Raw genomic sequence first — 25,944 nt, forward strand, 5'->3', positions numbered from 1 at the left:
CCTGTCACTGGCCATCCCCCAGCGGGCAATGAAGTCTGTCACATGCCCCACAGTCCAGTTTGGCAGGATTGGGGGATTAGACATATGGAACTTGAGTGGGCTGGGCAGCAAAGAGTCAAGAGGTGACAGTGGACCGGTTCAATTTGTGGCTACTTTCTGTGCTCCCAGATCTAGAGGTACTTAGGGAAATTTTCAAATGGAACCTTAGCCTTAAAGGTTCTATAACATAGATGCAGAAATAGAGAATAAATAAAGTAATTAGATGCTAAGCATCTATATCACAAATCCCCCATATCTAGCCACTGACAGGAAAAAATGAATAGCTCTCAAGAGCCACATAATTGTACCATTATTTAAATGCATAGATGATGAAACTTAGCAAGTTTTGAGAGATAAAAATAAGCAGGAGGAAAAACTTGTTGCTTGGAACATTTTGGAAGTGTGCTTCCGTAAGATAGATCCATCAGCCATGTGGAGATGGGACCGAGCGGGCAGAGCAGTTAGCAAGTGGCTGAGCAGAGCAGGGAAGAGATGGGTGCCTGGATGAGCCAGGGCCCCTGGATGTGGGAAGGCGGAAAGGGAAGAAAAGTACCGACAATAATAACAGTAAACAAAATTTTAAAAAGAAAAATCTGACCAGGACTGAGCATAAGAGAGGGTCACTTCATTTAAGTATAGCTTATATACACACACACGTACATGAGTTTGTGTGTGTTTTCTATTTCAGACTCTTTTCTATTATAGGTTACTGCAAGATAATGTCTATGACTCCCTGGGCTATACATACACAGGCAACTATAAATTTTGTCTTAAATTTGAATGATGGGCTTTAGATACTTTTCTAGAATATCTAAATATTTAATCATTCCAAGGACTACTGATTTATTTTTATCTATTTCATTCCAGTTTTTAATTTTTTTATTGAAGTACAATTGATTTACCAGGTTGTGCTAGTATTTGGTGTACAGCAAAGTGGTTCAGTTTTATTCATAAATACATTCTTTTTACATATTCTTTCCACTATAGGTTATAACAAGATGTTTAATATAGTTCCCTATAATATATAATAGAAGTTTATCAATTTTATATACACAGTAGTGGGTATCTGTTAATCTCAAACTCCTATTTTATGTTTCCTTCACTCCCCTCTCCCCTTTGGTAACCATGTTTGTTTTTTTATGTCTGTGAGTCTGTTTCTCTTTTGAAAATAAGTTCATCTGTGTCATATTTTCAGATTCCACATATAAGTTATATACGATATTTGTCTTTGTCTTCCAGACTTACTTTACTTCATATGATAATCTCTAGGTCCATCCGTGTAGCTGCAAATGGCATTATTTCAGCCTTTTTTTAATGGTTGAGTGATTGTATCTGTGCATGTGTATTTGTGTGTGTGTGTGTCACATACCTTATCTATTCATTTGTCAAGGGACACTTCGATTGCTTCCATGTCTTGACTGTTGCAAAAAGTGCTATGAACATCAGGGTGTATGTATCTTCTTCAAAGCAATTCTGCTTGTTGATTTTTGACTGTGCTTGGCCTTCAGGCTGCACGGGCTACGCTCTAGGTGTGGTACATAAACGTCTCATTGTGGTGGCTTTTCTTACGGAGCATAGGCTCTCGGGCACGTGGGCTTCAGCAGTTGCGGCACGTGGTCTCAGTAGCTGTGGTTCCCAGGCCCCAGAGCACAGGCCCAACAGCTGAGGCATGCAGGCTTAGCTGCTCCGTGGCATGCAGGATCTCCCCAGATCAGGGACTGAACCTGGGTCTCATGCATTAGCAGGCAGATTCTTTACCGCTGAGCCACCAGAGAAGCCCCATGAAGCATGTGTATCTTTTTGAGAGTCTTTTCTGGATAAATGCCCAGGAGTGGGATTGCTGGATCATATGGTAGTTCTATTTTCAATTTTTAAAGGAATCTCCATACTGTTTTCCACAGTGGCTGTACCAATTTACAGAAGGAGTCACTTCTGAAAGCTCTAGTCATTTTGCTGGGCAAGGGGGAGTTTTACACACAGACCCCTGGGACCAGAGCTGGTGGGTGCAAGGTTGGAGGAGGTGAGCAGGGGTCACAGTGCTTGTGGCACAAGCTGGCCTGCTGAGTCACAAGGGAATGCTGGCCGCTGGGAATCAGCCAGGGACAATTCCCTTCTTCCTCTCCCTTCCTCTGTTGCGTGATCTTCAAACAGCAGTTTTCCCTCTGCTGTGAAACTTAGCTCCTGAAATGCACACCACAACATCTGTCAGAGGGAACAGGTCTCACAGTAGGTTGGACATGTGGAAGATGGTTAAACAAAGTTGAAAAAAAAAAGGCAATTAAAGAAAAGAAAATATCACAGTGGTTTTTCTAGGGAGGCAGTGTTTGGTGCAGTGAGGACAGAGTATGAAGAAAATCAAACCTGGACTAGACTCCTGGCTCTATCAACCACCCTAGGGAATTTTCTTAACCTTTTGGAACCTCAGATTCCCCAAATATTAAATAGGCATAAAGATAAAGTCAATGTTTCATGTAAGAAAGAAGTTGAGGAATCAATGCAAAAAGCCTGGCAGAGGGCTTACTATGGAGTAAAGGTCAGTGCTAGCTCTTACCCTTTCCTCTTCCTGCTGATCTTTGCCTCCAGCCTGAACTGCCCACAGACCCTGAAGAAACAACGAATGGCAAGGAGAAGCAGGTGTGATTGCTATTTTCTTCCTGACTTTCAGGAAGCAAGGAAGGATCCTAGATAACACTTCCATGCCCCTTGCCTCTGAGGTTGGATATTGCTTAGCTTGGCTGTTCCTGGAGTAGCTGAGGCCATCTGACTTTGGACTACAAGGCTTATTCTGGGACATTTTCTCATCATGCCTGCAGCGAGATGAGCCAGGAAGGCACTGAAATTAAGCAAGTCAGGTAAGTGAGAGCCTTGCCGATTTGAATTTGTGACTTTTCATCTGATACTATTTTATAGTACAGGATCTGGTCATTTCAGGAGGCTGGTTTCTGACTTCTGGTTTCTCTTCATCTTGCCAGCTATGAGATCCTGGCTAGGCCTCTGGGTCTCTTAGACCACTGAGTGTGCCATTTATAATTTGTACTTACAATATCCTCTTATGCTGAAGAGAGGAAGTTGGACAAGGTAACATTGAATTTTTTTTTAATATGAAATTCAGAGTCATAAATTCACAAAATGTGTCTATTTATAAGGCCAAGACTTCCTTCTCCTCAAACCACTCCCGTCTGTGGCAACACTGTTGGTTACAACCACTCTTGAAAAGGAAGAATACAGGAAAATGTCAGTTTTACTGGATTTCTAAAGGGCCACTCTGAGAGACAGGTTTAAGAAAGAGGTCCATGCTCTTCCTAGGATGTCAAAGGTCTTTCAAAGTTCCCCGGACGGATGCCTGGATTTAAGAGGCATCTTAATCCATTTAGACAAGTGGTGGTTAGAACAGATCAAAAAAGCTAGTTACAATGTGAAGTGAAGTGAAGTCGCTCAGTCGTGTCCGACTCTTTGCGACCCCATGGACACTAGGCTTCTCCGTCCATGAGATTTCCTAGGCAAGAGTACTGGAGTTACAACACACAGGCAAAAATGTAATTTATTTGAAATAAATTAAGTTCAAATAGCTACCAAAGAGCATAATTCTGTCTCTCCAAACCTTAGTCCTAATCACTCATTTTAAAATGTCCATTTCTCCTAATTCTCACAGCCCATTTATTCAAACTTGGGAATAGATAGATCAATCTGCTTTATGTAGCAACTGAAAAATAATGATACAACCTGGTTAAACAAGTTAGCTAAGGTGAACACAGGCCTTCTGTGTTTGCATAGGATGACATTTCAGCTTGAGAATTTGTTTTATAAACAAGCATTGGGGTTGACATTTAGCAAGCTCCCTGGTTTCCAGTCTAATTGCCAGTTTTGTACTTAGATACTTAAATTATTAACATATTCATGAGATTAGAAATCAGCTCTGACATTGGGAAATTCCAAGCACATGGAAATCTTGCCAAAGCAGCATGGTATATAGCACTGTACATATTTCTTATAAATAACTGAGTGCCTTTTTACTTAATGTAGCGCCTTGGGAAACGTGATGGCTTTAGGTAGGTGTCAGTCTCCTAAGTGTTTGTGCTTGTGCAGAAATCATTTGAATATCCCCCAGGGGCTGAATTTGAAAGATCTATTTATATTTTATTTCAATCTTGCCCTTTTGACATGAACGGGCTGCTAGGTATATTCAAAAACAAATAGAGTTGCTGTGAAGGCAAATACTTTAATATTTAATGGTGTACTGCTATTATCATTGATAATATTTTCTTAGGACCAGATATTGGCTCTTGCTTGCTCCATTCATTCTGGTTCAATGGTACCTTTTAGTGACTAAGAGTATAGTCAACATTGACTAAAGTATCTATAACTTCTCATATGTGGGGAAGACAATTCTGGATTACCACTAAGGCAGCCTTATGTCTGTATCTAGTTATGCCACACCAGGTGGCTCCCTCCCCTGGTCTTTGAATAACCATGTGCCAGACTCTGTGTTGAGTGTTTTACATACCTTATCTCAGCATCTTCAAACAGTCCTGTGAGCCAGGTACTGTTATTACTTCGATTTCACAGTTGGAGAAACTCTAAAAGTTAAGTGACTTGCTGAAGGTCACACAGCCATTCGCAGGGCCTGACAGAGTAGAGAGCTGATGTTCCTGCCTCACTTGCTATGTTGTCTATCACTGGTGAGAAACTAATAGGACTGAGGTTTGGAAACTGCTGACATCTCTTCCCTTGTTGAGCAGTCATTATTTCCCAGGGAATCCTTGGCATTCAAAGCAGTTGTGATAAGCAATGGCCTTCTGTTAGCACCCAGTCAGGAAAAGTAGAAAGGATTAAAAGAAATAAAAGAAAGTGTTGTTTTTTGTTTGTTTTTTAAGAAATAGATATAAAACTGTTTAAATAAAATTTCTGGACTCATATAACTAAAAGCAGTTCTTTTAAAAATGTACTATTATGCAAGTTACTAAAATTCTATTGTATGCCCTCAAACATACTTGCAGTATAATTTTCCTTTTCTATCAATATATGATTTTAACTCAAATTCAGTCTTCATTTATATAGAGAAACATCGCTGTTAATATTCAGGGTTTCAATTATTTGAGAAAAGGGTTTCCTGATCAAAACACATTCTCCCCCATAAAAGCTGTGTCTTTTGTATATCCTACACATATTTACCGAAATCCTGATGGTGAGGCCATTGTGCAAGCCTGAAGATTTCTCATTTATCTCATAAACTTTGATAGTTTGTAATATAGAGGAGATCAGAGATCCTGAAAGCTCCCACATGGTATTACTTGGACTGTTGACTCATAGGACTTTGGAACAAGTGAGACCATAGAAACTCATGAATATTCTAGACCTGCCATTAAATGAAGAGTGATCCACCAAACTGTCCTAAAGTTCTTGTCATCCCTCCACAGAACTGATCACTCATTTGGATGCATTTTTTTTAAATTCACAAAACAACTGAACACCTCCTGAAATAAAATTGACAGGAAGATCCACGAACAAGAGGAAAACAAAGACGATGAGAAAGAAGGAGAAATAAGAAAAAAACAAAAAAGAAAAGAAAAGAAAAGTGATTTGGGGATAATACAAGGCAGAAGATGAGGTTGACTTGCCCTGCACAATTTTCTGCTTTAAGTTTTTGGGTTAGTTACAAACATTTAAAAATATCACATTTCAAACAAAACAGAATTACTTCTCTCAAAAAACTCTGAAAAGTCTGATGACATCGGATGAGTCATTCTTGGTGGCAAGAACAGTAGGCTGAAGCTGACCAAGACCCTCTACCTCGATCCACCCACTGTCCTGAATGCAGACCTGCTCCCCAGTCTCCCACAGCCCAAACCCAGCTGCTCTGTTCAGATTCTTGCTTGTCTGTGTAGGAACTGAGTTTGTGGCTTAAAAGGACGTGGCATCCACAGGGTGGGGAGAAGAAGCTGGCTACAGAGGATGGGAGAAAAGTGGTCCCTTCTGCTCGTGGTTGGGGCAGCAGTTAGGTTTGCAAAGCTGCCCAAGGAAAGGGCCTTGCCAGTCTGAATAAGCCAAGCAAGAGGGTCTCTCCTCCCCAGCAACCAGGCAGTCTGAGCCCGGGGAGTGTTCACATTGATTTCACAACACTGTGGACCCTCCCCTGTACAAATCACTTCTCGGTGCAACCCCTAACAGAGAAGCCTCGAGCCCAGCACCCCAGGATGGTCAGCAGAACTGATTTAGATGCCTCTTCTTACAAATTTCTATTTTTTCTTTCCTTTCAGTCACATCTGCGTTTTGTTTTCTCTCATTTCCAATGTTTCCCAACACATCATGTTTAGTGAGGTGTTTAAGACAGACTGAGAGATGCTGTTGGAGGCAATGTTTTATAGCACAGTTTGTACACTAGTTTATTGCCAAATTAAAATAAAGATGTAATCTGGCAGACTCGGCCTGCTGCTAAGCCTTGCTTGGGTGGTTTCCTGCACTGAGGCAAGAAGGGGTGGGGACACATGGAAGGAAGGGGAAGCTCTGTATCTTTGTTCTCCCGGCTGCTCGGTTTCCAAATGCAAAGTCACAAAAGCAATGAGCAGAATGTTTGGTTTGCCTCCTGCTTAATTACAGAAATAACAAATAAATAAAGGAGCGTGAGATGGTTGGTGCTCCTGGAATAAACACCACAGAACTCTTCACGGCATCCACAGTGATTCACTGCTGGTTTGTAAGAAGCCGAAAGGGTGTGACTGTATGTGACGGGGTTACCTTGGCCTATTTGGCACAAACTTTCCATAATGTCTGTACCACTTATTTTTCTGAAAATCTCAGGGCTTTCCAAATGCACAGCCTCACATTCAGAGGCCAAGGAGACTATCGCCTGTGTCTAGACCACGGAAGTCCCCCAACAGGGCTTTTTATAAGGCAGGTTGCTTCTTTTAGAGCTTCAGTGGGTCTCAAGCCTTTTCTCTTCAATTATTCTAGTGGTGGCTGGAGAGTCACAAGCTCATTCAAGAAAACTTTTACCTCTTGGCAACCACCTAGATGTTGAAAATCACAGGTAGATTTCTTTATCTAAGAAAAAATAAGAAAAAAGGCAAAATATCAAAATATCCTGGTTTTATGGATTTCAAGGACATTTGGCTATACACATTTCTCTCTGATTAAAAGCTTTTCTTCTCTTTTTTTTTTTAAATCTGGCTTCCTATGGAATTGATGGCCAGTAAAACTCTATCTTGGGCCAGAAAGGACAATCTGTTCAACCAAACTCTCTCAAGTCCCTTAAAATGCTCACATCAAAAAGCCTCCGCTGAGAGTCCAGACACTCAAGATGAGACGCAGTCAGGGCAGAGCGCCGCGGCCCATATGGACTCTTTCCTGTGAGCCAGAGTTCCAGACTGTGTCCTTGGGGCCCTCAAAGCCTCATTCACAGAAGGAGAGAGAAAGCTATGGCAGGGAAATAAGGGAAAAGTAAAGGTGGCTGCGTATTCAAAAGAGGAAGCATGCTTCAAGAGACCGACAGCCAACGACGGAGGAGAGGCGAGGAGGTCTGTGCGCGGGGCAGCTCTGATGGAGCCGCCACCTCCGTGCTTTCTAACCCACAGTATTTCACCACAGACTGATGGGAAGTAGCACTCGGCAGAGTGAAGCCCAGCACTTAGGCCACCATCTTCGCCGAGAGCTCTGTAGCAGCAGTGACGGTCAGACACATTGATGAGCAATACTTACATGGAAGAATGAACGCTCCTGTTTCCTAAGTCACTCACCTGCCAACACCGGCATGGGACCCTCACTGGGGCCTACTGCTGCCTCTCATCAGGGCTAAAAGCTCTGCAACTTGTGGATGACTGACAGCTATTATTTCCATATCACCGGCCCACTGGAGTGGCCACACATCTTCTCCACTTGACTTTAGGCCAACTCCACCAGCTAGTGGCTCACCGGATGACTGCACCCCAAGCCCCTCATTGCTAATGGACCACTCCTCATTCTGTGATTCAAATCCTGACATATGGAGCCCTTACCCAACCCCTACTTCTGTTAGTGGGTTTCTCATAATTCTTTGTTCCCAGGATCATCTCTCCTTCATTCTCCTCTAGAGAAACAGAGCTTAGCAGATAGGCTGGCTTCTATCCCTTTGGTGATATCTCCAGACATCACCATCCATTTAGTGGAACTCTACTCAGATTCCAGTTGCCTAACTTAGACATGTGATACTAATGAGTGTTTTCCCCTTTGGGGAAAAATCTTCTCAGATTTTTGGTTTGTCAGCTACATACAGAACAAAGATTGTTAAGGCTTCCTCTACCTGTAAAAGGACAGAATTCATTCAGTCTGGTCCAGACCAAGAATTCTATGATATTACCCTAACTGGTCTTCTTGGTTTTGACCTCATAGTGCCACAGTTCATCATAATACTACTGCCAGGTTAATTTTTGTAATCTATAGCTCTGAACACATAAATCCACTGACCAAAATGTTCAAAAGGCTCCTAATTAGAAAAACAAAAATTATTTTTCCTAACAGTCTAAACAGTTCAAATAAAATAAGAGTGGGTCTAGGAGTACATGAATAATTAACTTTCTAAAATTTCAGTTTCAGCCAAATCAACATATTCACGATCCTGTTAACATGAGTTTTCTAACTATACAAACTTACATTAATTGTTTATGACATTCCTCTTGTGTAAAGTGTGCCTCCCCCCAAAATGAAATATGACATATTCATTAAAGTCCAGGTGAAATCATAAGATCTTCATCTCCTATACTTTGGGCTGCCAGTTTCATAGAATCCATCGAACTCATCCTGATTGGGTATCTACTATGTGTGGATAAAGGCTCTATCTGCTTTGTTAGAACCTCTTAGACTACTAAACTCATGTGTGTTTATTTTCTTTCCCTAGGTTGACTGAATACTTCTTGATATAGCTGTTTTATACCAACAGTGCACCACACGGAGCACGTAAAACAGAGCCTAATCTTTTTTCAACCTCAGTGGAAGTGCACCTGCAATTATACCTACCCACACAAACACATTTTAAGGCAAAGAAGGCTGACCCCAAGTACCATACATGGCTGAGTTGGGGCCATAACTCCCACATGCTCTAAATTCTCCAAGGTAATTCACTCTGCCACTGCTGTCATGGGGCTACTGTCTGAAGAGCTGGCACATGAAGGGTTACATATTTGGCCTTTTCTTCCAACACAACTGCAAAGATGCATAGTTTTCACTCAGCCAGGTAAATCTGGCCCTCACTATGCCTCTGGCATCAAGGGAAAATTAACCAACTGTCAAATACAATACAAAAGCCCAGTGGATTAAATGTCTAATACTCTGTATTCTGAGCTGCTCAGCTTTGCCTCTGGTAACTGCACCATCCTGGACCAAATGCACGGTGGCTTGACTCCAGGAATGAAATTGTACATTCCGCTGAAAGGGGAGCCAGGCTGCTCAAGAGGAAAAAAATACTAATTGCAAATCTTTTCTATTTTTAGGCTAATGTGATTTTATTTGGCAGTAAGGGCAGCATGAATAAAACTCCAATCCTAAGAATTTTAATTTGCCTCCTCAAAAAATGCTCATGTCAGTTAGAGACCTTGAAAAGTTGCTAGTATCATTCCTGTCTCATCAGGAAGAACCCCCACATGTCTATACCAGTCCAGATGGATAAAATCCTCAAACACCCTCCTCACTCAGCTAAGTCCAGTATTTCCTTAAATATATGTCCTTTGTAACTTACAAGTCCTCTAAAGAGAATGTTCAGAATGACCTCACTGAACCATGCATTTCACAAAAAATATTCCAATATTTTAGCTATGTTCCTTTTGGCTTTTTTTAAGGTTTTCTCTCACATGTGCCTCTGTATATTTTGTTTCTTCTAATTTTAATCTGATTGTATTTGCTGTTGCCAGCCTTATAGTCTACCTGAAAATGTAAGTTCCTTAAAAGCAGGGGCTATATGTATTTTGTAACTGTAGCCTGCTAGGCTTCTCTGTCCATGGAATTCTAAAGCAAGAGTACCGGAGTGGGTAGCCATTCCTTCTCCAGGGGATCTTCCTGACTTAGGGATTGAACATGAGTCTCCTGCATTGCAGGTAGATTCTTTAACATTTGAGTCACTAGAGAAGCCCATCTGCAGTATAGAGTACATGATATATTTTACACTATTTATCCCATAAAATACATATACATATTGCCATGCACTTGCATATACACGTAAACATACAATAAACATAACATGCTTATAACATACAATTGCATAACATCAATCAATGCCTTCTTAAAAAATAGACTTATCCTTCAGCCTAACCACCAAGAGAAGAAAAGTCCTGGATTACCTGATTCTGAATGTCATCTATGTACATTTCTCTCACTATTTTAACAAGTTGCTAGCTACTGCTCTTAACTCTTTCAGAGCCATCCTGCCCTTTAAGGCTCTGAGAAAACCTAGGGCGTCCTTTGCAAAAAATGATTATATCTCACACACACAAAACTGTCTCAGATTCCATGGGGGTCGGGGGCTGTTGACGGACTGAAACTTGCAGGTAAGAACTGCTTCTCCACAACATCTTCCTGATGGTCTAGCTTTTCCTTTGCATGCTATTGCAGACATCTACACAGCTCAGACAAGCAGCCTGAGATCCACATTCCTGCTCCTTGCTCCAGAGGCACAGGGTTCAAGCTCCTGCACATAACAAACCTGACCACTGAGAAGAAATACAGAGATGACTAAGTGGTTGCTGTTCCCTAGGACAACCATGCACCACTGTCTCGAGCAAGGTGATCACACTCACCTTTTGGTCTTGGCTGTATGCCAGAATCCAGTCCTCTTGTTTGGGGTGGAAAAGTAAGCTCTGGATGTAAAAGTTCAGCCGGTATTTTTGATAGGTTGCCCCTTCGTCCGAGCTGATCAGTAAACTGCTCTCAATCTCTGGGTCTGTGAGCAACATAATCTGTGGCAGATTATGGAAAAGAAAACAAGAGAAAAGTAAATTTACAAAGCTTAAAGATGAGCTAAATTTTTGACAAGAAAGGGAGAAGGAGCAGGTGAAGAACAATTGGCCAAACAATGACCTTAACTGTCAGGTTCACTCTCCTGCCATGGACCAAGGTCATGAACATGTTTTCATCAAGAAATGAAAGAGGTAGGACAAGTTAAAAGCAGGGGTTGGAGGGGTGAGGGGTGGTGGTGGGAGGGAAGAAATGGAGGAGTGAGTTTTCTTTCCTCCAATAGGGCTCCTTGACACCCCACCCCTAAATGTTATTTCCTTAATCTGAAATGTTTTCTATTATTCTCCTGACCTCAACCCACATTCCTACTGAGCCCTGTCTAGTCTCCATTTGGAGGGATGAGAGAGCAAGACTTGTCACAGGTATTTGTGAGAAAGGTGGAAAGGAATACCAATAGCCATAGGATTGGAGTCCATTAGATTTTTCTCTGTTACAGGCCCTTCTTAATAGGTTTCACATGGGTTCTCACTGACAAGATGGCTCATTATGTCGACCTCGCAAACAAAGAATGAACCACAGTGATCCTTGAGAGTGACCAAATTGCCCAAAGGGCATCCTGTTATCTCACTGGTGCCTATCTTCTCAAAGCTGTGAGACCACCAGATTCCAGACCTCTGGCTACGTGACCATTCCTTTGGAGAATTTTTCATTGGTGGGACTCCGTCAGAAAGGAGGACACTGGTTCTCCTTAAGGGCCAGTCACCCTCTCTTTTCCCTCTAAGAAATCTTCCTTTTCTTGCCTGACTGCCCAGCTTGCTCTCTTTTTCTCTGCACTTACCTTACACTTCTATTCATATGAACAATATCCACCATCATCCAGCCTTTAGCCTGGTTTTCTGAATCTTGAGTCAAAGGCTGTGTATTCAAATGCCTTCTCTGAGTGTTTATTTGTTGTCTATATACTTTCTTTAGAAGATAAACTCCATGAGAATAGTGATACTTGACATTTCTCTGTTTTTATCCCCCATAGGTATATTCCCAGCAGCTAGAATGAGGTCCAGCATATATTATATACTCAATAGATATTTACCAAATTAATGAACATGAGTTAAAGGGATGGATGAAAAGAGTTTTCAGAGCAGTCACAAAGACTTAGAAAGATGCACAGAACAGTTTGGACAGATATAGTGGAAGTTTCATGGAAAAAAGTCATTGAATGCCCTCTCCATCTCTAGCCTTAGACACGAGAATACCCTAGATTCATGTAAAAAGCCACAGCTCTGAAGGCTTGCGATTTTCTCCTTTTGAGGGTTAACCTTGGACAGAGCAGTGTGAAGAATCCACAATGGGAGCAAGATGCAGGAGCTGCCCTGTAAACTGCTTTTTATTCTCTCATTTTCTGCCTCTAGGAATGTGATAAAGTACCTCATTCCAGGCTCTGCAGGTTGCCTTTCACTCAGTCAAAGTGCGCACCTAACACCTCCAGACAGGTGGCCTTAATGCTGCCCACTGACTTCTTCCCCATCAACTTATTAATTGGCACTCTGCGTTTGGTTCAGAGAGCCATGAAAGATGTGCTTAATGTGTGGCCGAATGAAGAGAAACCTCCGCAGCCCAGGGTTTAAAGATTACCAGCTGAGGATGCTGCAGCTCCAGGGAAAGGAGAGACAGAGAGAAAGAAAAAAAAAGAAAAATCTAGAGCCCTGTCATAAAAGAGCAGAGTGTCAGGCAAACACAGAGCGCTTTCTCAGGCATTGGAGACAATCATATTAAAACCTCAAGATAGTTAGTGTCATCTTCCAAAGACGTGTCCTGTCACGGCAAATGGCACACAAGGACCGCACACTAGACACACTCAGCCGGAATGTGTTTATGTTATCAAGGATGGATTTCAGGTTCCTTGCTGTTTTTCTCCCTGCCCTTCTTGAAGAGGAGAAAGGGATGTGGTGGAATGAGTGGAACGCCAAGGCTGTCAGCCCCTGTCTGGACAAGCTGGAGAGCACACACGAAACTCGAGACTAATTGCCTCTCATCCTATGTTCCAGGGAAGCCACTGTCCATGGACCATAAATCCTGACAAAGTTATAGGTTTCTCTGTCTTGCAGTCACCAAACAGAGGGATGGCTGGTGTGGAACCAGCTGATAATCTGCTAAGTACAAACTTCCGTGCCATCATTAAAGTCTATTGTATGCATTAAGCAAGGACGATCAGATGGTTCCTAAATTCACAAGAATATTTACAGGTGATTTCCTATTTACTGGCACATAAAAGCTGTCATTTTCTAAATAACAAATAAGTCATCAAATGATCATATTGCTTTGTGTCTCCAACCACAATTAACAATAATATATAACAGCCTTTTTACACTACTGCCAACAAGTAATTTCCATGATAATATGAAGAGGTTCAATTTTATAGAGCATCTATTGTCTCAGGCAAGGTGATTTTCCCCCTCTGATTTTCTATTTCTCTGTAAACCAGAATATGTTTACTCTTCCCACGAGTGTGGATCTCACCGCCTGCTTCTCCTGGAAGACTACTTCATCAAAATAAAAACCCTGGGCCTACAGAATATACTGATATCAAGTTGCTTTTTGCTTATCATTTATTTAGTATATTTTGGTACTCATTTATTCTCTGAGTCATGTGTATGAGATATTCTGTATCCAAGTAACATGGGATGGGAGAGGTAAAATGATGCAAATATTTTGAAACATATGGATATTTAATATTGAATAAATAAAACTCCTGTTTTCCGTGTTTTTTCTTCTGGGTGTGAAAAATATGTAGGTCAAAATCTCATGATTTCTATACATTCTTACATAAAACCCTCTGTTTTGGAATTTGACACTTCAGATATTATGGAAGATGTCAGAAGATCCCTCTGTGAGAATTTTAGATGTATCTGGACTACACAAACTTTCCAGTGGTTCCTCTTTCAAATCTCTGCTTCAATTTACTCAAAACAAACAGGTCAGTCTGGATCCATCTTTATTTAGTCATTTTTATTGCAAAAACAACTTTGTAAGACTGCCAGTAGAATTCAAAATAAATGAAAAATGCATGGACCCTATCCCTTCAACAAGTTAAATGATGTTTGTGCTCCCTTCTACTACTACTATATCCACAGTTACATATCACATCATGGATTTAATTTTTCATTGTTTCCCTTCTTTTCATTTAATATTATTACCTATATTCATTTCTACTTCAACAATAAAATTACAAATGCATACACACACATTAATTAATACACACCACTGTATACAGCGTATTTCAATCACAACCTTCAACACAATTAGCTTACAACTGATTCAGTGGTTGAACCATAGAAAGCACTTGATGAACTATTAACTGGATTCAGTTCAGTTCAGTTCAGTCGCTTAGTCGTGTCCGACTCTTTCTGACCCCATGGACTGCAGCACGCCAGGCCTCCCTATCCATCACCAACTCCCGGAGCCTACTCAAACTCACGTCCATCGCGTTGGTGATGCCATCCTACCATCTCATCCTCTGTGTGCCCTTCTCCTCCTACCTTCAGTCTTTCTCAGAATCAGGGTCTTTTCCAATGGGTCAGTTCTTCGCATCAGGTGGCCAAAGTATTGGAGTTTCAGCTTCAGCATGAATTCTTCCAATGAATATTCAGGACTGATGTCCTTTAGGATGGACTGGTCGGATCTCCTTGCAGGCCAAGGGACTCTCAAGAATCTTCTCCAACACCACAGTTCAAAAGCATCAATTCTTTGCCGCTCAGTTTTCTTTATAGTCCAACTCTCACATCCATACATGACTACTGGAAAAACCATAGCTTTGACTAGACAGACCTTTGTTAGCAAAGCAATGTCTCTGCTTTTAAAATGCTATCTAGATTGGTCATAGCTTTTCTTCCAAGGAGCAAGCATCTTTTAATTTCATGGCTGCAGTCACCATCTGCAGTGATTTGGGAGCCTAAAAAAATAAAGTCTGTCATTGTTTCCATTGTTTCTCCATCTATTTGCCATGAAGTTATGGGACTGGATGCCATGATCTTAGTTTTCTGAATGTTGAGTTTTAAGCCAACTTTTTCATTAACTGGATTAGTGGGATCTTATTATTTCAGTCTTCAAATTAGAATCCTTCAGTAATTATATTTCCAATGAGTTCAAGTTTGTTCTGTCATTTTGTAGGTTATGAAAATTAAATATGTTAATAAGCAAACAAAGAATTTAAGTAAGATCTAAATAGAAAATGTTTAACCTATTTGGGAAAAAAGATACAGTGTAAGTAATAAGTGTGAGCCAATCTTTAGATGTAAATGATGTCATTTATAGATAAAGTCCTATCTTCTCAAGAAGGTATTCTACTAGGAAATATTATCAAAATAGTAACTTCAAATTAGTGACTATTCTTCAAAAAATAATCAATCACATTCCTTAAATGTGGTCAGTGATCCCTGTTTTTCCCAGTTTACACTGGCTCTCTATCTGCCTTTGGCTCTTCCCATGACTTTGAATAATGATCTTTTGCTATGCTTACTCCTCTGCATTCTGAAATATGATCTGAGTGACAGAACTCTAAAAGGCCTCTATAAAAGGCATGACTCCAAACTCAGCAGGATTCCTGAAGTGAGCTCTCTAAAAGGAGGACTTGTTTGCTTAGCATAAAGCTTGATCCATAGTAGGTCCATACATCTTTGTAAATGAACAAATGAATGAGTCCTCTTCATCCTTGGATCCCTGCACCATTGAGAGTTCAAGTCTCTTAAACAAATTCCTGCTTTCTACTTGGAAGCAAAGAGGGTAGAGACATCAGGAAGAGTCTGTCTTTAACAGGAAAGTAATTAGTCTGTTCAGATCAGCCCATTAGTGATTAGAACCAGTTCACTCATGCCTTGGAGGGTGCACTGCATGCATTACAACTACAGACGAACTACTTTCTACAGAAAGTCAATAATGGCGACAAGGGCTTACACCATCCAACTCTAAGCGATCATTCATCATCCACTTCATGGGAAAAGAAGAGACTTTGTTTGCTTTTCCCAGAGGTGACAAACGAACATGAAACTCAATTTATAGATTTCAAATATGTCACTTCTCTCTTTTTTTGATATTAGTCCCCCTGAAAGCTCAGTGTCATCAAAAATTAAATGTCTCTTTGACTTGCTCCAGATTCAACTTATGGTTACATGATGTACTTCTACAAAAGGTTTCCTCACAGCTTTCTGATCCTTCCAGGTGTCTACTCAGGACACTCCTCCAGGAAGAATGCTCCTACTATTGAGCTTTCCCGATTCTTTTCCCAGGTGTATGTTGTTTTTAGAACTGCATCATATACTTGCTAAGGCAGCATGGAGTTAATAAGAGGCAACTGGAGAAGGAAATGGCTACCCATTCCCGTATTCTTGTCTGGAGAATTCCTTGGGCAGGGGTCCTGGCTACAGTCCATGGGGTCACAGAGTTGGCCATGACTGAGTGACTAACAGACACTCACCACCACTAGGCATATATGTTTTCCCACCATTTCTTTGGTTCTCAAGCAAAGAGTATTTATTTTACCTGTTGTTCACTATTCATTTGCTTGTTTGTCACTCCTTGTTGTTCATGGTAGAACCAAGGAGAGGGAATACATTGGTGTCATCTGTTTCTTTGCTCAAGGCTTACTCAGATCCAGCTGCCCACGTCACAGGTGCACAATAAATAATTTCCATAGTGATAATGACAATGACCAAGAATAATAGCAATGGCAGCGATTGGGCACTCTGGTTATCTAGCCACTCTATTCAAACAAATATCTATAAAATAGTATAAGAGGCTATTTGCAAACCTCTGGCTCCGGTATAAAAAATAAATTAAGTTAAATATAATCAGAGCAAGTGAATAATAGGTTGACCAATGTGGATGGATGAGTTGAGGGTGAGAGCAATAAGTGCTTAGTAACAGGCAGCTATTTAGAGGACAGTATTAAAGAAAGTTAATACAGGCTCCCAACATGACTCATGAAAAAGAAATGACTGAAGTCTAAACAATAGTGAGAAAAGGAGAGGAAAGTGATGAAAAAATAAAAGGTTTAATCAGGTAAACACTGTCAGAAACGAGTCTGTAGAAAGATGGACCCAGCAAGCAAATACTCAATATGAGTCCCACTCTCACCCTCTCCCATGAACTCAGTGAAGCTCATCTCACGTTCCTTAACCCACCCATGTTCATTAATACAAGGGAGGATCATTCAATACTAAGAGGCCCAGAGAACATTTGAGCAATAGACCAGCTTCCTGTGACCTGAAATATGGATTCAGTGAAATTGCATAGAAACTTTTTCACTGTATTCTTTAAGTTTACTTTTAAACTATTTTTTTCTTTAATGAAGCCTTTTTTCTTTAATAAAGACTTTGATGTCTCAGGGGGGATAAAGGGGGTTTTCAAGAAGTGTATCAAACAATTTCAGCCCTTCACACTTCTCTTAATAGAAGACCTACTACTTATTATGTAATGATAACAATAATTCATTCAGTACTCTTTTTGCCAAACCCTGTGAGGTACACAGAAGAGTAAGATTCATCAGTAATAAAATAAGTGTTACACTTCTTGGAAGACAATTCAAGAAAGAAAGTTTATAGAAGATTGCGTCTTATTTTCTTGGGACTACAGAACACAACCCTCTCTTCTGAGTTAAATTAGACAATCCCAAACTTAAATACACCATTTTGCTGTGAGACTGTGCTCCCACTACCATGACCCTCTGCATGCACAGAGGCAGGGTGGTAAGCAGGGCTGAAGGTGGGGAGTCTGAACCACACACTTGTTTTCCACAAGAAGAGGCATGACTGAATCTTAAATGTGCCCCTTGTCAGTGTTGCTGTGGATGTGTGCACTTCCTCAGAAAAGAAAAAGAAGGTGAGTTTAGTGAATCCCATTCATGCCATGAGAAGAAGAAAAACCAAACCATAATATAACAAACCAATAATCACAGTGTCTTATGAGCCCTAACTGCGAAGGTAGATTTGAGTTTCATTTCTGCCATATTTGTTAAGCTATTTTTAAGAGCTCACAATTCAATCTCATTCTGAGCCTCCATTTCAGCATTGAGGTAGGGATACTATACACAAGTTTACATTCACTGAACATGTACTATGTCCCACACGCTCCACTAAACCTTTCAAACACAGTACCTCATTAGACTGTTAAAATACTTCAGACAGGGAGTATGTGCATGCGACAGGTGAGGAAAGGAGGCTTTGAGGAATGAGGTGATTTGCACAAGGGCACATAGCTAATCAGTGGTAAAGCTGTTTATGGGGTCAAATAAGACCATCTGTGTGAAAGAAAAGTTGAGTTTTGTGCCAATGTTACCATTATTACTTCACAAAGAATGTCACATTTAGTACTGAATGTTCAGACAAAATGAAATGGTCAAGTTCTAAAAAAGAAAGAAAAATAGCCTTGCATTACAAATATCTCATGAAAATATTGCCTAGATGGGAAGAAGGATGGGGCAATAAGGGACTAGGACTTAAATACTGGAGTTTCATTAACAAGATGATTGGTAAGATATTCTTGAAAAAATATAGATAATTTGGAGAGGAGCTTTAAGTATAAATCTACTGAAGCAAAATGCCCAGTCCTGGTTCACACTCAGACTTTTTACAATGGTGCTATCCTCCTTTATTCTTCAGCATCACTCCTCCACAGAAATGGTTTTATGCTTTATTAGAATAATGGGTGAAAAAATAAACTATAGAAATAGTCAAAAAAGCCCTGATCAAATGACAGTACAGCTTGTTTTCAAAAAAGTTTATGCTAAAAGCCAATAAAAATCATTACAATGTAATGTAATTTTCCTCACAAACAGATCCTAAGTCTAATTGGCATTTTAAAAATAAACTATCTTTGCTGGAGGGAGAAATTGCTATTATCATGCTAAGGATATAGCAGAGTATGTGAACTATTCATTGATGCTAAGTATTGTGTCATCTGCTTATTTTTTAAAAGTATTTTAAAGGAAAAGAATGATGTAAAAATTTGAGAGACATTTTTATTTTTGCAGCCACTATGGAGACTGATTAAATACCTTGAGGATATTTGAGTCGACTTAAAAAATCGCAGCATTATCCATAGCCTCGGCTCAAACTCAATCAGAATACACTTCCATGGTCATTACAAGTCCCAGAGTAACTTCTCTCTTAAATCCCCAAAGATCTATAAATGGCAAAAGGTCACATCATTTTAAAATGTTAGCTGCTATCAGAGGGAGCCGTGATGCTGGGAGAAATGGACATTCATCTTCTTTGCTCATGGGAAACTTTACAAGAAATGATGTTCATTTAATGATAAGAAATCTCTTTATTCCACTAGAAATGATAAAGGAGAAGGAGATGGAGAGAAAGAACAAGAAGAGAAGCTATCAGTATATTTTAACACTGATTTAGGTGAGAGACACACCATTTGAGGTAAAATCTCTTAAACTGCATTTGATTTTAGAGTTTGAATAAATGTCAAGTTGAAAATCAGGAGAATGAGAGGAAGAGCCAATAGGAATGAATCCACTCTGAAAATCAGTGAACAGAACATACCCACATTCTTCATCCTTTGCACATCATGCGTCATCATCCTCAGGGGTATGGTTAATTCTACTTACTTAATGTTTCATGGTAAGCAGATAAATATACCAGGGTGCATTGGGGAAGATTAATGAAGTCGCAGACACATGTTCAGTTCAGTTCAGTCACTCAGTCGTGTCCAACTCTGCGACCCCATGAATCGCAGCACGCCAGGCGTCCCTGTCCATCACCAACTTCTGGAGTTCACCCAAACCCATGTCCATTGAGTTGGTGATGCCATCCAACCATTTCATCCTCTGTAATCCCCTTCTCCTCATGCCTTCAATCTTTCCCAGCATCAGGGTCTTTTCAAATGAGTCTGTTCTTTGCATCAGGTGGCCGAAGTATTGGAGTTTCAGCTTCAACATCAGTCCTACCAATGAACACCCAGGACTGATCTCCTTTAGGATGGACTGGTTGGATCACCTTGCAGTCCAAGGGACTCTCAAGAGTCTTCTCCAAACCACAGTTCAAAAACATCAATTCTTCGGCATTCAGTTTTCTTTATAGTCCAACACTCACATCCATACATGACCATTGGAAAAACCATAGCCTTGACTAGACGGACCTTTGCTGACAAAGTAACATCTCTGCTTTTCAATATGCTGTCTAGGTTGGTCATAACTTTCCTTCCAAGGAGTAAGTGTCTTTTAATTTCATGGCTGCAATCAACATCTGCAGTGATTTGGGAGCCCCAAAAAATAAAGTCTGACACTGTTTCTGCTGTTTCCCCATCTATTTGCCATGAAGTGATGGGACCAGATGCCATGTTCTTAGTTTTCTGTTGAGCTTTAAGCCAACTTTTTCACTCTCTCCTCTTTCACTTTCATCAAGAGGCTCTTTAGTTCTTCTTCACTTTCTGCCATAAGGGTGGTGTCATCCGCATTATCAGAGGTTATTGATATTTCTCCCAGCAATCTTGACTCCAGCTGTGCTTCCTCCAGCCCAGCGTTTCTCATGATGTACTCTGCATATAAGTTAAATAAGCAGGGTGACAATATACAGCCTTGACGTACTCTTTTTCCTATTTGGAACCAGTCTGTTGGTCCATGTCCAGTTCTAACTGTTGCTTCCTGACCTGTATACAGGTTTCCAAAGAGGCAGGTCAGGTTGTCTGGTATTCCCATCTCTTTCAGAATTTTCCAGTTTATCGATCCACACAGTCAACGGCTTTGGAATAGTCAATAAAGCAGAAATAGATGTTTTTATGGAACTCTCTTGCTTTTTAGATGATCCATCGGATGTTGGCAATTCTCTGGTTCCTCTGCCTTTTCTAAAACCAGCTTGAATATCTGGAAGTTCACAGTTCACATACTGCTAAAGCTTGGCTTGGAGAATTTTAAGCATTACTTTACTAGTGTGTGAGATGAGTGCAATTGTGTGGTAGTTTGAGCATTCTTTGGCATTGCCTTTCTTTGGGATTGGAATGAAAACTGACCTTTTCCAGTCCTGTGGCCACTGCTGAGTTTTCCAAATTTGCTGGCATATTGAGGGCAGCACTTTCACAGCATCATCTTTCAGATTTGAAATAGCTCAACTGGAATTCCTTCACCTTCACTAGCTTTGTTCATAGTAATGCTTCCTAAGGCCCACTTGCCTTCACATCCCAGGATGTTTGGCTCTAGGTGAGTGATCACACCATTGTGATTATCTGTGTCGTGAAGATCTTTTTTGTACAGTTCTTCTGTGTATTCTTGCCACCTTTTCTTAATATCTTCTGCTTCTGTTAGGTCCATACCATTTCTGTCCTTTATTGAGCCCATCTTTGCATGAAAAGTTCCCTTGGTATCTCTAATTTTCTTGAAGAGATCTCTAGTCTTTCCCATTCTATTGTTTTCCTCTATTTCTTTGCATTGATCGCTGAGGAAGGCTTTCTTATCTCTCCTTGCTATTCTTTGGAACTCTGCATTCAAATGGATATATCTTTCCTTTTCTCCTTTGCTCTTCACTTCCCTTCTTTCACAGCTATTTGTAAGGCCTCCTCAGACAGCCATTTTTCTTTTTTTGCATTTCTTTTTCTTGGGGATGATCTTGACTCCTGTCTCCTGTATAATGTCATGAACCTCCGTCCATAGTTTATCAGGTGCTCTGTCTCAGATCTAGTCCCTTAAATCTATTTCTCACTTCCACTGTATAATCATAACGGATTTGATTTAGGTCATACCTGAATGCTCTAGTGGTTTTCTCCACTTTCTTCAATTTCAGTCTGAATTTGGCAATAAGGAATTCATGATCTGAGTCACAGTCAGTTCCCAGTCTTGTTTTGCTGCCTGTATAGAGCTTCTCCATCTTTGGCTGCAAAGAATATTATCAATCTGATTTCGGTATTAACCATCTGGTGATGTCCATGTGTAGAGCCTTCTTTTGTGTTGTTGGAAGAGGGTGTTTGCTATGACCAGTGCATTCTCTTGGCAGAACTCTGTTAGCTTGTGCCCTGCTTCATTCTGTACTCCAAGGCCAGATTTGCCTGTTACTCCAGGTGTTTCTTGACTTCCTACTTTTGCATTCCAGTCCCCTATAATGAAAAGTCAGACACATGAGACCTTACTAATGTATTTGGCTATGAAAGCTTTTCTGAGAAGACAGTGGCGACCCCCAAGGGTTTCTCTCCAATGTGATTTGCAAATTGGTGGAATGTGAATTGCCTCCTGGCTCCTGTGCAGAGCTCTCAGGAAGACTGGGCTGGAGGGCATCATCCAGAAGAAGTTAACAGAGAGATCTATTTCATGTGAATTTTTTTTTTAGTTTCTTAATTATTTAATGATAGACACTGATCAAGTTGTTTCTGAGAGGCATAAAAGGGTGAATATGCTTCATCAAGCTGCCCCAGAGCATAATTACATTCTGCTGCTGCTGCTTCTCTTTTCTTCTCTCCCTTCCTTCAGAGCAGACAATATATACTAATGCAATGTTTAAGTTGGTTTCTTTTCCCCATGATTGCATGGCAGTTCTATATCTTGGGTTAATTCCATTTCAAAACATGTAACTCAGAAGCAGAACTTATCCCTCATGATATAGAAAATGACCTCTGCTCACTTATTTATTGCTGTGCAACACACTACATCATAATAGAAGCTTAAGACAACCATCTATTTTTTTCTTGGTTTTATGGGTCAGGAATTCTGTAAGTGTTCAGCTGGGTAGGGAGTCTCACATCCACTTGATGTCAACTGCGGTGGCTGGAACTGGAGGTTACACTTTCTAAACGGTTTTTTCACTCAGGTGTTATATCTTAGCCTCTCTCTTTCCCTCTATGTTGAATCCCATCTTCCAGGCCCTTTCCATGTGGCTTGAACTCACAGAATACTACAGTTTTATGGTTGTTGGGCTTTGTAATTGGTGGCTGGCTTTTCCCAGTATGAGGGTCCCAAGAATGAGTGTTTCAAGGAACTCCAGTGGAAGCTGCAAAGCTTCTCATGACCTACCCTCAGAAGTTCTACACATCCATTTTGCCCATTCTATTGACAAAACACATCACTAATTCTGAGTTAGATTTAAAGGAAAGAAAAAAATTGACTCTACCTCTCAATGTGGGAAAGGCATACATACACACAGGATGGCGAGAATTGATGGGAGCTATGTATGGATGTGAAAGTCAGATCATAAAGAAGACTGAGGGCTAAAGAATTGATGCTTTTCAATTGTGGTGCTGGAGAAGTCTCTTTAGAGTCCCTTGGACAGCAAGGAGATCAAACTAGTCAATCCTAAAAGAAATCAACCCTGAATATTCATTGGAAGGAATGATGCTAGACCTGAAGCTCCAATACTTTGGACACCTGATGCAAACAATCAACTAATTTGAAAAGATCCTGATGCTGGGAAGATTGAGGGCAAGAGGAGAAGGCAGACGGCAGAGGGAGAGATGGTTGGATGGCATCAGTGACTCGGTGGACATGAGTTTGAATAAACTCTGGGAGAGAGTGAAGGATAGGGAACCCTGCAGTTTATCAGGTTGCAAAAAGTCTTCATATAATCATAATACATCTGGAATACAGATAACTTAGAAATTTTCAGATTTTTCATTGGATTTTGGCTGTGAAATAGCTATTACCTTAAATTTTTGAAGGCTATAGATTCCCAGTCTGGTATCAATTCAAGGTGATTATTTATTGAGGCCTAAATGAATTTATCATTAGTCTCAGAGACATCAAGAAATCCAAAGTCAAGAAACTCCAGTCTGTGGATTTTCAAGGTATATAAATTACCCAGATTAAATTATAGAAGAATAGATCTGTTAGATGTTCATTAAAATGTACATAAATAACTCTTCAATATAACAGCCTTTACCTCGGCATTACAACCCTGTCATTTAATTAAGGATCTCATGCTATTAAAAAAAAGATGGGTTTCTTGAGAGCAAAAACAACTCTTGTCCTTTTACAGTCACAACAAAAGCACTGATACCAATTATGACATGATCCAGCAATTGAAAACAGAATATTTATTGTTCTCTTAGGTCTTAAAATAAACTCAGTGACTTTTTAGGTAGTCTTGGACCAACAAAAACAACAAAAGACCATTTGGACCTGAAGGTGAATGGCTGAAATGGTAAATATGTCCGAGAAACATACACCAAGTGCAATTTTCATCATACACAGGCTGGTATAAAACTGTCTACAATTTTTATTATATATTCTATATTTTTTATTTTATATGCATCCTGCTGCATAGCTCAGTTCTTACTGCTACTACTCCAACCCTATAAAACACTCATCTGCTCCAAGTTACTACCAATGGGGAATCCACACTTTGCGAAATATCCACAAAACCAGCCCTCTTGACTTCAGTGGTATTTTTCAGCCCATTGATTCAAAAGGAATAAAAGGGTTCCCCAAAAAAGAGTTCAAAAAGAACAAAAATTTTGCCTTCATAGAACCTTTGCAAGCATCTTTTATGTATGTTCTTCATAAAACATCTTTTAAGTATGTAGGGGCTTCCCATGGGCTCAGCTGGTAAAGAATCCACTTGTAATGTGGGAGACCTGGGTTCGATCCCTGGGTTGGGAAGATTCCTTGGGGAAGGGAAAGGCTACCCACTTGAGTTTTCTGGCCTGGAGAATTCCATGGACTTTACAGTCCATGGGGTCGCAAAGAGCTGGACTTGACTGAGTGACTTTCGATCTTTGCTTCTATGAATAGACTCTTTGCAACTCCATGGATTGTTGCCCACCAGACTTCTCTGTCCATGGGAATTCTCCAGGCAAGAATACTAGAGTGGGTTGCCATGCCCTTCTCCAGAGGATCTTCCCAACCCAGGGATCGAACCCAGGTCTCCCAGATTGCAGGCAGATTCTTTACCTCCTTAGTCACCAGAAAAGTCCATATATAGATTCAAACATACATAAATAGGAGAGACAGAGAAAGACAGACAGACATATGCACACACACAGACACGTGCACGTGCGTGTACACACACACACACACACACACACATACGGTGGAGGAGGAAAAAAGGAAGCGATTGACTTACATAGCAAGAGAGAGTCCCGAGAGAGAGCAGGAGAGAGTAATTTTTAACCTGCTTTAGCCACTTTAAAACGACATTACAAACATTTTCCAGGCTATTGAGTATTCTTCAGTATTATCATTTTTTTAATTGACCACACAGAATTTGATTGTATGGATATACTACTATGCAATTAATCCCTTATTAGAAGGCTCTTAAATTTCACTATGATAATCTTATGACCTAATGTAAATTAATACTTCTGTGAAGTAAAGTCTTAGTCATTTAGTCGTGTCTGATTCTTTGCAACCTCATGGACTGTAGCTTGCCAGGCTCCTCAGTCCATGGGATTCTCCAGGCAAGATTACTGGAGTGGGTAGCCATTCTCTTCCCCAGGGGATCTTCTCAATCCAGCGATTGAACCTGGATCTCCTACACTGCTGGCAGATTCTTTATTGTCTGAGCCATCAGATGATAAAGAATACATCAGTACTTCTGTACATCAACTATTATTTCTTCAAAGGACTGTTGTTGAAGCTGAAGCTCCAATATTTTGGCCACCCCGTGCAAAGAGCTGGCTCATTGGAAAAGACCCTGATGCTGGGAAAGATTGAAGGCAGGAGGAGAAAGGGGAGAGAGAGGATGAGATGGTTGATGGCATCACCAACTCAATGGACATGAGTTTGAACAAACTCCAAGAGATAGTGAAGGACAGGGAAGCCTGGCATGTGCAGTCTATGGTGTTGCAAAGAGTCAGACCTGACTGAATGACTGAACAACAAATACAACAATTTCCTCAAAGTAGAATTGAATTTATGGATCAAAGAATAGGAATTTTGTTACCCCTCGATACATATTACCAAATGTCTTTCAGAAAAAGAGAATGCTAATTCTTGGTTCCCTCGTCAGGGACATGGGAAGTACCTATCACCAATACCTTTTTTATTCTTGTTTTCTTTTTGTAATG

At 40.4% G+C, this 25,944-nt stretch overlaps 1 protein-coding gene across 5 annotated transcripts in view; it reads right to left on the minus strand.

Annotated features, from left to right (window-relative positions):
- The window catches only part of SORCS1 (sortilin related VPS10 domain containing receptor 1), a 575,199-nt gene that overhangs the window by 191,657 nt on the left and 357,598 nt on the right, over window positions 1-25,944 (minus strand). For all 5 annotated transcript variants that reach the window (XM_070470144.1, XM_020883904.2, XM_020883901.2 and 2 more), the window contains exon 4: window positions 10,800-10,958. In XM_070470144.1, the coding sequence (XP_070326245.1) occupies window positions 10,800-10,958 (159 nt within the window). The remainder of the gene's footprint in view (window positions 1-10,799; window positions 10,959-25,944) is intronic.

This window comes from Odocoileus virginianus, chromosome 7 (genome assembly GCF_023699985.2).
Source record: "Odocoileus virginianus isolate 20LAN1187 ecotype Illinois chromosome 7, Ovbor_1.2, whole genome shotgun sequence".
Classification (NCBI taxonomy): Eukaryota; Metazoa; Chordata; class Mammalia; order Artiodactyla; family Cervidae; genus Odocoileus; species Odocoileus virginianus.